This window comes from Equus asinus, chromosome 21 (assembly GCF_041296235.1).
Source record: "Equus asinus isolate D_3611 breed Donkey chromosome 21, EquAss-T2T_v2, whole genome shotgun sequence".
Classification (NCBI taxonomy): Eukaryota; Metazoa; Chordata; class Mammalia; order Perissodactyla; family Equidae; genus Equus; species Equus asinus.
Window position 1 is genome coordinate 46,525,695 of NC_091810.1, and position 14,107 is coordinate 46,539,801.

General features: G+C 50.0%; 1 protein-coding gene across 3 annotated transcripts in view; it reads left to right on the plus strand.

The window, feature by feature from the left end:
• Positions 1-14,107, plus strand: part of STIMATE (STIM activating enhancer) — a 55,687-nt gene that overhangs the window by 32,485 nt on the left and 9,095 nt on the right. For 2 of the 3 annotated variants that reach the window (XM_070493751.1, XM_014826569.3), the window contains exons 2-4: positions 4,597-4,645; positions 6,477-6,572; positions 10,150-10,271. In XM_070493751.1, coding sequence (XP_070349852.1) covers positions 4,597-4,645; positions 6,477-6,572; positions 10,150-10,271 — 267 coding nt within the window. Of the gene's footprint in view, positions 1-2,281; positions 2,407-4,596; positions 4,646-6,476; positions 6,573-10,149; positions 10,272-14,107 lie in introns of all 3 variants that reach the window. The other variant, XM_070493752.1, reaches the window with a different exon arrangement.

Below are 14,107 nucleotides of genomic sequence, written 5' to 3' on the forward strand. Positions count from 1 at the left end.
AGAAAAGATCGGTTGTCCTAGGGCTGCGCCTGAGCCACTCCCAGAGGGCGTTTCGTTTGTGGCTTCTGAGGGAGCAGCTGCCAGGCTCCCGTGGGGAACAGGCTTGTTTCCATGGGACTGGGTACCTGGCCTGCTGTCCATGAGGGACTCAGAGGCAGCTCCTTGTTTCTTACCTAAAGAGAAGTCTTGTGTCTCCCCAACTTAGCCCCACCAAAACAAAAATCAGAAATGCAGTGGAACAGTGTAAACTCCCACCTCTGGAGTCGTCCCTGACTCTTCTCTTTCTTTCACACCCCACATCCACTCCGTCAGCAAATCCTCTTGGCTCACTGTTGAAGATACAACCAGGCTCTGACACTTCTCACCCTCTCTTGCTGTCCCCGGGCCAGCCTCGTCGTTTCACCCTGGGTTATTGTGATGGTCTCTAGCTGGGATCTCTGCGTCTGCCGTTGCACCTTCAGGCTACTCTCAGCATGGCAGCTGGGGTGAGCCTGGTCAACTGTGAGTCACCGTCCTGCCTGCGGCCACCCCCAAGTTACCACAGGCAGACGTGGAGCCCTCACCCTGGACCACAAGGCCTGGAGATCTGACCTGTGTCCCACACTCCCTGCCAAGCGCTGGCCTCGGCCCTCTGCCTGACGGCTGTTGCGCAGACACCAAGTGGTTCACCTGGTCACCTTCCGGTCTTTGCTCACCTTCTGGACCTCCTCTACAACCACAAACCCCACTTCCCAGCCTGCCTCTCTCCTGCCTCAGCATCACTTGTCAGAGTCTGGCATGCTCCATGTTTGCTCCTCTCACTCCTTCCCTGAGAATGTTAAAGAAGGCAGGGATTTTGTCTATTTCATCTCCCGCTGAATGGGGCCTGTCGCACAGCAGGCCCCTCAATAAAACACGACTGGATAGATGAATGAGTTTTTCTGGATTTTTTCCTACCAAATTAGATCTGGAGTAGCTCTCGTAATGTTTCTTCTTTCTTTAATTAAAAAAAAAAGCTTTTACACTCTAAAATAGTCTAGGGAAATGGGATGGGAGATGGAGAGGAAGACGGCAGGAGCGACACTTCTGCATTCAGAAGAATCTGAATCTGTGCTGAACTCCTTGTAAGGCTCCTGTGTGAGGCTGCTCCTGAGCACAGCCCACATACACACACCGTTCTTCTCCCTATGTTGTCCCGGAGCCCAACTGTGAGTCACCCCGCTTCTTCTGTGTCCCACTTTGCTGCATTAGTGCAAGTCTTGGGCACAGGTTTGCCTTTTTAAAAAAATTTTTTGAAATAAAATCACTATGAGTTTGGAAGAATGTTATGAACCATTCAGAACGATGGAAAAGTCTATCCCCTGATCCGTAATTCCTTTTGCGAAAGGTGGCCCTTGTTAATAGCCACATATCCTTCCAGGGAAAAAATACATGCGTCATCCCAGCATAAACATATGTCCTTTAAAAATCAATACGAACAGGGGCCAGCCCTCTGGCTGAGTGGTTAGCTTCACGTGCTCCATGTCGGTGGCCCAGGGTTTCGCCAGTTTGGATCCTGGACCATGCTGAGGCGGCGTCCCACATAGCACAACCAGAGGCACTCACAACTAGAATATACAACTATGTCCTAAGGGGCTTTGGGGAGGAGAAAAAGAAGAAGAAAAAAAGAAGATTGGCAACAGATGTTAGCTCAGGTGCCAATCTTTAAAAAAACAAGTTTCCTAGGTAATAAAAAAAAATGGATAGGAACAGAATCATGACAGGCATATTATTCTGCAATTTATTGGTATAATTTGGGAATCTTTCCATATTAGTCCGTACAGATCTATCTTGTTTTTGTAACTGCCTAACGTTACGTTCTGTGTGCTAACCCCATATTGATGAGGACTTGTTTCTTTCTGGGTTTTGTTATGACAGTATTCCTGTGAAGATCCTATACATCTTGGCACATGTTGCAGTAAAGCCTGTAGAATGCATACCTGGCGGTGCCTTGCAGGTTAAAGGGGCGTTTGAAATTTTGATAAATACTGCCAAATCAGTCTGAATGGTTATACTAGTTTATTCTTCTAGAGTGTTTTTTCCTCCCAACTTTTTATTTCAAAAAAATGTTAAACCTACAGAAAAGGCTAAATAATAATGAATGAAGAATTAATGAATGAAAATTTAAAAATAATGGATACCCAAATATCCTTCATTTAGGCTCACCAATTATTGTGTTGCCCCGTGTGTTAGTTTGCTAGGGCTGCCATAACAAAGTGCCACAGAATGGGGCCTTAAACAACAGACATTTACTTTCTCACAGTGCTGGAGGCTGGAAGGCTCAGGTGATGGAGTCGACGGGCTCAGTTTCTTCCAAGGCCTCTCTCCTTGGCGTGCAGGCGGCCACCTTCTCCCTGGGTCCTCACATGGTCGCCCCTCAGTCTACAGGTGTGTCCTAATCTCCTCTTATAAGGACACTAGTCGTGTTGATTACAGCCCACCCATACAACTTCATTTTACCTTAATTACCTCTTGTAAGCCCTGTCTCCAAATACAGTCACACTCCAAATACAGTCACCTAACCTGGGGGTTAGGACTTCAAAACATGAATGGGGAGGACACAATTGGGCTCCTGACACCACGTTTGCTTCTCTTTATATATATCATCTTAATATAATTATAAATAATAGATTTATTATATAATTACTTCTATTTATTTTATCATTTATAATTATAGTGTATTATAATGACACCATTTATGATATATTTATTATATATAATTATAATATATAATGTATAATTTTTCCCCTAAACCATTTGAAAGCAAATTGCATCCATTCTGGTACTTCAGTGTGTAATTCCTAAGAATGAAGACATTCTCCTTGGGATGGTTTTGATGTCCTTTATTTTATACTGATGAGGACAGATTCCTCTGATGCAGAGGAATGAATTAACCCCCTGACTGGGTGCTTTCCCTCCAGATGGTTTTGTCCTGCCCCAGTTTCCTCCACGTCTCCTTCCTGAGCCACCCCCTCAGGGAGACCTGGATGCTCGTGGGAAGGCAGCCTTCTGCCTTTGAGAGCCATTCGGGCGAGTAGAACCTCTTGGGCTCCACTCCAAATTCTCGGGGGTTGTTGGTGTTTTGGATCTGTGATGTGTCAACAGAATGACAGACCTCCTTACAATTCCGTCTGCTTTTTGGTCTCTACCAAAATGCCTCTCTAAACACCAGACTTATTTCATTTCTGTGTACAGACAGTCCTTGCTGTGCACACTGCAGACTGCATGTATTCATTTAGAGAAGTAGGTCTATTGATTTGGGCACCGTTTTCTCTCTCCCTAGTTCTGTCCTCCTCTCGGACCCTCGTTGGCCGCTCGGGGTGCTGCCTGAAGTTGCTTCTTGCCTCCTACCAGTAGTGACGAGGCTTCCTCCATGGGCTGGCATCGGTGTCTGTTTCTTCCTTGGTACTTTTGTGTGGGAAAACATCACACATGCAGCTGTTTCAGTGTTTTAGTAGATAGAATCGTGGAAATAGTCTGCCTGGGGCTTCAATGGAAGACAAGGTACTTGGAAACATTTTGTTTCCTTCTGTTCAAACGGTTGTGTCTGCAGGCCTGAGGCAAAGGTGTCAGTCTGGGGCTCCTTTGCCATCTGAGGTCAGTCAGGCTGTTGCTGAATGAGCAGCCTGCCCCTGCTGACTGTTCTGTAGCTGGGAGTACCAGTGCCTGCTGCTGAGACATGGCCAGCATCCTTCCACAGTCCTCTCCACCCCCAGAAACCACCATCTACGTGATTGAGAGTTGCTTCTCTAAAACGCAGTTTGGACCATGTTTTTGACTCTGCTGAGCGCTCTTCCCTGGCTTTTCTTTCCCTACAGGAGTTGTTCCAGACTCCCTCGTGTGGCCCCAGCTCAGTTTGTCTCCCTCGTTGCCTACTGTCTTAAAGCCAAATCAAATTTTGCCAAACACACTCTGCATGTTATGTCCCTGTTCCTCTGAGCTCCTGGTGTGTGCACTGTCCAGAATGTGTCTTTTCTCCCTCCCTGGTCCATTTGCTAAACTCTTACCCAGACTTCAGGACCTGGGTGGGTCTCCTGCCACCAGCGAAGCCTCTCCTGACCAGGCCCCTTCCTCCATGCAGGCATGGTTGGTGCCTTCGCTCTGCCTCAGACCTACCTCGTCTAGCATTTGCCACACATGTGGTTGTGTGTCCTCCTGCCAGACGGCTGCCTTTGCCTTTGCCTCCTCAGTGCTATCTTAGGGTAGGCACTCAGTGAACATTCGTGTGGATGGGTGGTTAGGAGAGCATATCCTGAAGTTAGAAGAGGCTGCATTCGACTTTGTGGTTTCCAGTCCTTATCGGAGACAGGCTTGAAACAAAGAAGAAGAAAATAGAATTCCCCACATGCTGCGAGGAGTCATTCTCTCTGAGTATCCAGTTCTAAAGAGTCTGTACTGGTCAGCAGCAGTACAAGGCCTCTGTGACCTGCACGGCTTATTGTACATTGTCACGTGTTGAAAGAGCGAGTACCTTAACTGAGTAGTGTAAACACTAGGTGTGCTGATAACCCAGCTTATTATAGGCTTTTGCTTTGTTATCACTGTGGAAAGCTACTGAATGTTTGTCTTTTCTTTCAGTCAAACGCTTCAGAGAACCAAAGCATGAAAGACGTCCCTGGAGGATATGGTGTGTATTTAAATATTAACTTACTCATAGAATGCTTTTGACTATTTGGGGGGTGGTTTTGGTGAGGAGAGGGAAGGGGATGGAATGTGAGCTATTATACGTAACGTAACGTGTGGGAATCCCTTAGTTGAATTACTTCTCGGGAACTATGTATAAAATGAAAGCACTTGTATTTCTCCAGATGACTGTTGAGCCCTGCTTTTATTCTCTCATCACTCTGCTGTCTGGTTTCAGAAGATGGAAGATATACAGATATATCAGTCTATGCTCCAGGCTCCTCTAGTTATGCCTCCCTGCTGTTAGATTGTGTTAAATCCTTGGATTCTGGAGTCTATATCTGTAAGCAAAAAATCTAAATTTGGAGATTAGTCAGATATACTACATAAATGCTCCTCTCCCCAAAGCTAGTCTTTCTTGGTCCTAGGATGACCCTGTGGTGGCAATTTTCCCTTCATAAAGATGGTGGTAAAGCTTGAGACATAGCTTCCAGTAACAAAACTCTACAGAATGAATCACTTGGAAGGAGGCAGCCAGCCCTTCAGGACAACTTGGCGTCCCCAGAAGCTGTCTTTCTTGGGCTGCCTTTGACTTGGCACCTGCCATAGCAAAATAGCCATTTTCCTCTCCAGAGAAAACTTCCAGTGAATCTCTGTGATAATGGCCCCTTTTGAAGAATTCTGAATGTTGATAGTTCTTATTTTTCTTTTCCCCCACTTGGTTTCTCTCCAGTCTGCGTATCTGGCTTGGGCTGGAGGGATCTGGGGGTGACCGAGAGTTGGGACACTCTGTGTTTACACATGTTGCCCTTTGGTGACTCCTACGTTGCCATGATTTTAGGAAATGATTTTCAGGCTTCGGTTGCAGGGTTAGTCTGGGTAATCTGTAAGGTCCGTTCCAGTCCTGAGACCCCTGGCTGTTGTTCCATGCCTGTGTGCCCCCTCAGCACCTCCTTCAGTGGCCCAGCCCAGCTCTGGATGCCCAGCCCGGGAGGCTGAGAGAGACGGCCGAGATCCAGAGTTCCTCGGCCACAAAACACAAGCGGTCTCCAGGTGTTTGCGGCAGAGGAGAGACTGAAGGCCCTGCATTGTCTCCACCATGCTCCTGCCGTGTGGATGGGGGCACAGGGTGTCCCAGGGCCTAACACCTTGTCTTTTTCCTTTTAGAACCTCCTTTCCTCTAGCCCAGGGCTTGGCAAGCTGTAGCCACAGGCCCAGTGCAGCCTGCTGTCTGTTTGCATCAGTGAGGTGTTGCTGGATGGTAGTGTCAAGGCTGCTTCCATGCCACCATGGCGGAGTTGAGTAGTTGCCACAGAGAATGGTGGCCCACACAGCCTAAGATACTTCCTCTCTGACCCTTTACAGGAAGAGTTTGCCCCCACCCCCATCTACCCCAGTGTTCAAATGGCAGCGGGACTGGATTCGTGCAGTCTTGTTGACCTTGCACATCTTTGAGCTCGTTGTGAGTGAAGTCGCATGGGAGCTCTTTAAAGTAGAGGCACCTTGGACTTCATCACAAAGCTCTGATCGAGCACTTCATTTTGAAGTAACGAAAAATGAAAAAGAATACATATCTTGAGTGTTTAATGTGTTTAAATATGTGTTATTAACCAGTGGCGTTCTAGGGATTTCACATGCAGTGCATTGAAGGTTTAGACAGGTGGCCCGAAAGGCCCAGGCTGAGTTAATACTGATGCCTCAGGAAGAGGTGACTAGTAATTGGAAGGTTGGGGTCTCCCCAGTGACTTTCTTCTTCTTTCAGACTTAATCATTTTCCCTGGATTGGATATCACCCTCCTGTCAGAGCAATAACAAGTGCTGATCCTATTTTACAGGTTTTTAGACACTTCCAAACAAGCCATAGGAATGCTCTTCATCCACTTTGCAAATGTATACCTAGCAGATCTCACCGAGGAGGACCCTTGTTCACTGTAAGTGGCCCATATTTGAGTGCAGACATCACCTGCTGCTCCATGGGAAGTGTAGGCTGGCCTTGCTTTCTGCCGCCTGCCCTGTACCCTCTCGCTTGGGGAGAGGGCAACTCCCCTTTGTCCTCCATGCTCCTCTGAGAGATCAGCCTGAGCCTGCTGCTGGGAGCTCAGATGCACAGCTGCCTGTTGGCTGTTGGGGCTGTGCCTGTTGACAGTTGCCCTGTGCACTGGCTCTCTGCTAATCAATCTAGGTTCTGTCCCTTGGCGTCCTGGTACCCTTATGTCTCCCACTTTCCAAGCAGCCCCTGGCAGGGCAGCATAATGTCCTGAAGGGGTGTCTCTGTGCTAGAACAGGACACACAGGGGCTGCTCTGTCATGTCACCACTCAGGGTCAAAGCCATTGTTGACCACCGTTGACCTTTGACCTGAAGAGCTTGCGTTGTTCCTCCTCATCAGTGCCGTGTGCCGTCGACATAGCCCCCAGAGGAATCTGCCTGAAACCCCAATCAGGCCATGATGTGCTGTCCTCCTTGCTGACAGTACCCAAACGGTGCCGCTCTAAGCAGATGGAGTGGGAAAGAAGGCTTGCCTGCCTTATCGTGGCTCCATCTCCTCCCTTCCTGGCTCACACTTGGTGCTCTGCCCGTGCTGGGCTGCTCCTGGTGGCCCTCAATCCTGCCAGCTGCCTCCTGCCTCTGTGCCTTTGCTCACACTGCCGTCTGCCTGGAATGCCCTCCTGCCCTGCCTCTGAGGGAGAGCAGGGCAGAGGGCTGGTGGCTGATGAGTCCCTTCAAGAGGTTTAGTGTGTCTTTAAGATCATTTGGACTGGAAAATTCTTTTAAGCTTCTCTGCTTTGGTGACAGTGTGCCGTTTTGAGCTTTCATCCCAGCCCAGATTTCAGAAGGAAGTTGTGAAGTCTCCCTCCCTGGGGTCTTTCCTTCAGACCTGGATGGGTTGTGATCTGTTTGGATGTTTGGGTCTAGTGCCAAAGCGGGGGACTGGAAGGGTGATCCTCCCATAGGAGAGATGGTTAGGAAAGGACCTCGTCCTTCCAACCCGTGAGCCCAGCAGCAAGCTCGTATCATCTTCTAGTGAATCGTCCTGATATTGGCCGAGATAGGCTGAGAGCCAGCTGCTTCTCCTGGAGTCACGGGCGTGAGGAAACCTAACTGCTGGTACAGGCTTGGCTACATCACTCTCCTTTGCAGCAGCTCCATTATCCATCTGCAAAATGAAGATACAGCGTTAAGGGGGATGCTGACAAACTGAATCACAGCCAGGATGGAGGAGGGGCTGTTGACAGATCTCGGGTGCTCAGCCTGGAGGAGAAAAGGCCCAAGAAAGGAGCATGGTATGGTAGAAAAGAGCACCTGCCTGAGAGGCCACACTGTGGGAAGGTGGCTTAACTCGTCTGAGCCTCAGTTTCCTTATCTGCCCTGTGTATCCTGCCAGATCCCCAGGATTCCCATGAAGGTTTCATAGTAATGAGTAGAAGCACCACTGGAAACCAGAGGGGCACTTATCAATGATGACGTTAGTAAGTTGGAGGATATTGTTAAAACTTAGGAAAGACATGAGAGCTCCAGCAGTCCACTGAAAAGCTGCTGGGTCAGAGACCAGGAAGGCGGAGCAGGGTTGCTCCACAGAGGGAAGAGGTCCTGGGCTTGGGGAAGAGCGAGTGGTGCCCTAGGTCCATTCCAGGCCCCACCGTCCTTGCTTTGCCCTCTGTTTATGGATGGGGGAGGGTTGGGCTGGACCTGGGTGTCCTGGGAGTCTGCAGACCTAGAAGGGAAGCCAGGCTCAGCTCAGGGAGAGAAGAAACTCACAGAGGGGAAGAACTGCTTCCTGTGGCTGTAGGGGTCCACAGTGCTTGGGATGCTGCTTTGGGAGGGGGTTAGGCTTTTGTGACATCTGGGGTTCTGGGACTCTGGCGGCTACAATTGTAATAGCACGTTTGCATAGCGCTTACTGTGTCGCGGCACTGTTCACATGTATTGACTCGTTTGATCCTCATAACAGCCCTGCAGTGTGGATCCTTTGATTATCCTCATTTTACAATTGGGGACCTGAGGCTCAGAGAGACTATGTGACTTCATCAAGCTCACACAGCTGAGGAGTGAAGGAGGTGGGATTGAACCCAGCCAGTCTGGCTCCAGGCCCACATGATGCTCTGCTGTCTGCCATTTGCACCTGTGTTGGGTACAGAGCATGGAGCTTTCTGTCATTATTCCCAAGGCCTGGCACACAGTGCGGTCAAGTAAATATTTGGTGGGGGAATGAATGAACACATATATGTGTATCAGGTGTTCTTGTTACATCAGGATGGGTCTCAGATGTGAGAACCACTTGAACCAATTAGATTTAAGCATCTGAGCACAACGCAGCCTAGGACCAGAGCTCAGCTGTGAACTTGGAGAAATCGCCTTGGAAGCGATTGCAGTTCCTTCCATCTCTGGTCTGAGAGTGACCCCTTGTGATTTTAAAGAGGAAGGGCAGGTGAGAGAAAAGGCTGCCCCCTCCCTCTGGTTTTCTCGCCACTCCGGGGCGCTGGTAGGGCCATGAGCATGGCAGAGCAGAGCGTGCTCCCTCCCATGTCGGAGTGCTGTGCACATGGCCACAGCCCAGGCCTTGAGTCTGCATAAAATGTTTGAAGCCTCAGGAACTCGAAAGTGCCACAGCTGGTCTGTGGGATCCAGAGCTTCTCGGGGGGGTTTCCAAGCGATGTGGCATCCCACAGGGCTGGTACCTAACCCAGTGACTCCATGTCTGCTGCTTTGGAGAGCCGAGGGCTGTGGTCAGTGGTGCCCAGTGACCCTCCAGGTACAGGGCCCTCGAGGGAGGACAAGCGGGCAAGGGACCTTTTCTTGGTGAGGGAAGAGGTGCGTGACAGACAGATGGAGACAAACCTTACAAGAACACGTGGTCAAGGTGGGCATGCTCGTCTGACCCTCCTCCTCTCCTTGCTCCACCATCTTGCCTTTTCCATGGAGAGTATAGCTCTCTCTTGAGGAATGTTTACTTGTACTTGCCTCCATGCCAGGCTCTGAAGCATGGAGAAGAGCGAGGGCCATGTGGCCCTGCCCCCTTTGGTCTCAGAAACCCCAGAGGCCGTTTCCTGAGCTGCTTTGTTGCAGCAGCAGTGTCGGGGACTTGGGTGGGCTGGACTGTCAGGCAGAGAACAGAGTCACTGAGCAGATTTTTTTTATCAATCAAGTTCTGTTTTCCTGTTGACTTCTTTGGCCACTTCCAGGCACTCTGACTCGTGTCAAGTCTGTTTGGCAGGAACACTTGAGATCCTTCAAGTTTCTTTGTCACTCCTCCACCCCTCCCTCAAGCTGTTCAACGCTGATGAGTGTCAGCACACTGTTGGGAGGAGGCTCTCCTGGGGCTCCCTGAAGTGAGCACTGCAGCCTCTTGCACAAGCACATTTAAGGTTCCCCGCCCGCCAGAACAAGGCCAAACAATGCTGGGTCATCAGCCTTGACCTTGGCCCTGGTTAGCACACAGGGCCTGGCTCAGGGGCCCTTGCTGCCTGAGTGATGCTTCCTGATGGAGTCACTGTGCCCTCTCACACAGGTACCTCATCAACTTCCTCCTGGATGCCACCGTGGGCATGCTGCTGATCTATGTGGGCGTGCGTGCCATCAGCATCTTGGTGGAGTGGCAGCAGTGGGAGTCCCTGCGTTTTGGAGAATATGGTAATGTACCATGGACACTGGAGGGGGCTTCATGGAGGGGTCTCTGCTCCTTGCCCTGTACAATGGATTCTGAGAAAGTTCAGGAGCTGGTGGCTGTCTCCTCTGTGGTGAAGGGGCTGGGGCCTGAGCAGCATCCTTCTGCCAGTGTCAGAGCACCGCACATCTGTGTCGTTTGGGTGCCCACTTCACTGCCAAGGCTCCCGCCTTGGTGGCAGGAGCCAGAAGACACCCTAGACACAAGGAGGGAACACAGTGTTTGTCTCTTCCACCAGAGGGAACTGGCAGCCCCACCCGCAGGGCCATAAGGCCACCTCACTCTGCCCAGCTTCCCGCCAGGCTCATACTTCCTGCCCACCTCGTTAGAGAGATGGGGGCGGCTCTCGGTTTGGGAGGTGTTCAGTAGGGAGCTGCCCCTCTTTCTGCTGCATGTTTGTGCTTGTCCTGTCGTTGGGCCATTCAACTACTGCGGCTCACAAGGTCAGGACTGGAGGGTCCTTCCCAGTCCTGGAGCTAAGTCACTATCTCCTGACCATGGGTTGGCCCCCACCCAGCATCTGGCATGTACAGTCATCAGGGATACCAGGCGCATTCCCACTCACAGAGACATGGCTAAAACAGGTGACCTGTGAGTGCTGGCCCAGCTTTGACCCACTCTCATTGCATCAGACCCCATGGGATGCAGCCTGGGTAGAAAGCTGCCTTTCTGCTGGCTCCGAGGACAAATGCAGTGCCTTTTACTTTGTAACCCCGGTGAAATGGCTGCATGTGGCCTTGGCTGGGCTGCTGGTGAGAGGTGCCTTCTTCAGGTCTTACTGCCTTCTGGGGATTCAGGACCCAGGTTCAGGAGTAATGGCAGCTCTCTGCCACCTTCACAGCTGGCCTGGGCTGGAGGCAGGAACTCCTGTTCCCAGTGGGAACAGCATCAGTGGAGCCTTTTTCATGAAAGAGGCTCACAGGACAAGAGGGAGGGAATGCGAGTAGAATTCTGGATCCCCACTCCTTTCCTGCTCATACCTCCCAAAGAGCCCGTGGCTCTGCCTCTCACTCCTGCGTGGCTGAAGGCTCACAAGGGACTGACAGTTAAAAGGGGAGCCGATTTATGGAGCTGGCTGTGAGTACCTTGGGTATTTCTAGAAATCTTAAGTAATTGTTTGTCTCCATTGAGGGGAGATGAGCTCAGGGGAGGGCTTTTCTTAGTCCTGTTACTTGATGCCTCATGAGTCACTGACCCAAGATAGTGTTTGACACGCAGCATGTGCTCCTGTGGCTCCAGAGAAGGCTTCTGAGAAACTCCGAGTCATTGACTCCTCAGCTTGGAGGATGGAAATGGACCACAGCACACGTGGCCCAAAGCAGCGGCATCCTCATTTATAGGATAGTCACCCAGAGAGGTTAAGTGATGCGGGAAGCTCCTCCAGCCACTGCACAGCTTGGGGGCCTTGTGGCTACTACACTGGGATACGTAATCCTCTCACCACCTCCAAGCACAGTGCTCATAACTACTTCTTTGCTATTAAGATCCCTTCAGGAATGCAGGGCTCTCAACTCAACTATAGCTGACCAATGCTATGGGAGATCCACCCACAGCCAGTCAGTGCCACTCAGAGACCTGGGAGTGAAGATCAGGTCTGGTCCTGATACACCAGGCATGATGGTACCACTTGTTCCTAGCACATTTTGTCTGTATCGCCAAGAGGAGATTGAAAGGAAGGAGGCAGTGGTTGGTTGAGCCTCTTGCTTCCATCCCACCCTCCTCTACCCACTTGGTGTGCCTCGGCCCTGCCCTTAGGTCATCTCACCACTGCCTCTGGGAACCAGAGTCTTCAAACCAGGGTGTCTCCAGATGGAGCTGCCCTTTATCAAGGACCATCCCAGGTCCTCCCCCCTCAGGCTGAGGAAGGATAGCATATGTTCTCTTACCTGATTTCTGTTTCTATCAATTTCGATTATTTTCTATTGCTGCTGTAATAAATTACCACAAAATTAATGGGTTAAAACAACACAAATATATTGTCTTACAGTTCTGTAGTTTAGAAGTCCAACATGGACTAAAATCAAGGTGTCAGCAGGACTGCTTCCTTCTGGAGTCTCTAAGGGGGGAATCCATTTCCTTGCCTTGTCCAGCTTCTAGAGGCTGCCTGCATTCCTTGGCTTGTGGCCTCTTCCTCCATCTTCAGAGCCAGCAACAGCAGGTTGAGTTCCTCTCCCGTCATATCGCTCTGACCCTCTGCCACCTCCTTCCACTTTGAAGTGTCCTGATTACGCTGGGCCCACTTGGATACTCCAGGAGTCAGCTCATTAGCAACCTTATTCCACTTGCAGCTTGAATTCCCCTCTGCCACATTACCTAACATATTCATAGGTTCTGGGGATTAGGATGTGGCCATCTCTGTGGAGCCATTATTGTACCTACCACACCTGTTGACTGGCCCATCCGCTTGAGGCAATAATTTCATGTAGGCGCCTTGGCTCTCTTCTCGGGTAAATGAAGAAAAGGGGCTTATTTTCTCAGTGCTTCCATGGTCCCTAGACAAGAAGGTGAACTTGCTAAGAAGAACATAGGACTTGGGGAATAAACTACACAGCCCTAAGGGGTGAGACAGGATCCAGGCGCTACGTGGTGTCTGCAGTGTGACGACCAGGCTGCTCTTGCCCATGCAGAAGCCCAGAAGATAAGGTCTGTGTCCCATGGGCGCCAGTGGCTCGTGGGCTTTGCTGCCCATCCCTGTCCTGCCGCTTCCCTGCAGAAGCCTGTCTAGATGCAGATACTTTGGCCCCTATTCCTGCTATTTAGCCTGAGGAAATAATTCAACAAAACCCAAATGCCCATGAACCTGAAGGTGTCCAGTGTGGTAAGAAGCAGGACACAGTGAGAATGCCTGGCTTGTCTGTCCTTGAAAGATGAGACCGTGGGGGATGTTAGAAAGACTGAAACGAAACAGAAATCAGAAAAACAAACCAGCACATGTGCACTTGTTCCAGCTGTGGCTACATGTGGTCTGGACGCCCAGGAGGAATGACATGTGAGAGTGGGGTTACACCTGGTTTTCTTCTTTTTTCACTTATTAAAGCACCTAAATGAAAAAAGCGGCAGCTGCAGCTGAGTTGTGACTCAAACTCAGAGCAGCTTGAGGGGCAACGTGAGGCCGACGGGAGGAAAACCTTTCTCTTGTCCGTCACTTAAAGCTTAAGCGCAGGTGGAGTGAGCACACTCTGAGCAAGTAGGTTTTCTTGTGATGTTAAATAATAGTGTTGCCACTTGCTCTGTTGACTTTTAAACACACTAGTCCCAATTCAGATATATTTCCTACTAGTGCTTTCTGTCTGGCTGTCTCCAATCTTATTAAATGGTTTTTAACTAATATTTTGATCTGTTGTTTTTGAGAACTTTTCTCAATAAGGTCAAGTAGTTTACTGTAAGGATTACAAAAGTCTAGCTAGGAAAGATTGTACTTCTGAAATGGCTTTTTGGCTCAAATGTGTCTTATCCCAGAAGTGAAAGTAGAGAGGACGACCTCAGAAGAGGCAGTGATGTCTTCCTGCACTCTTCTCCCGAGGTTTTCCAGAAAAGGGAATGGCCTGGTGTTGTGTCCATTACAGCTGCGTGAAAGCATTCCCTTGCGCTTCCACTGCGTACAATTGGCAGGCTCAGGCAGGCCTGGGGGCCTCTGGCACTAGTGCCTGGACAGGGATCACTACAGAAACTGTAGAATCAAATGAGAAGCTGGAAATTGCTCTCTGCGCCAAATTCTCTTCTCACAGCCTGGATTGGGGCCGTTGCCTCCCCTAAAATGTTACCTTCCAGCCCATCTTGTGGCCAGTCATGGTCGGGCAGC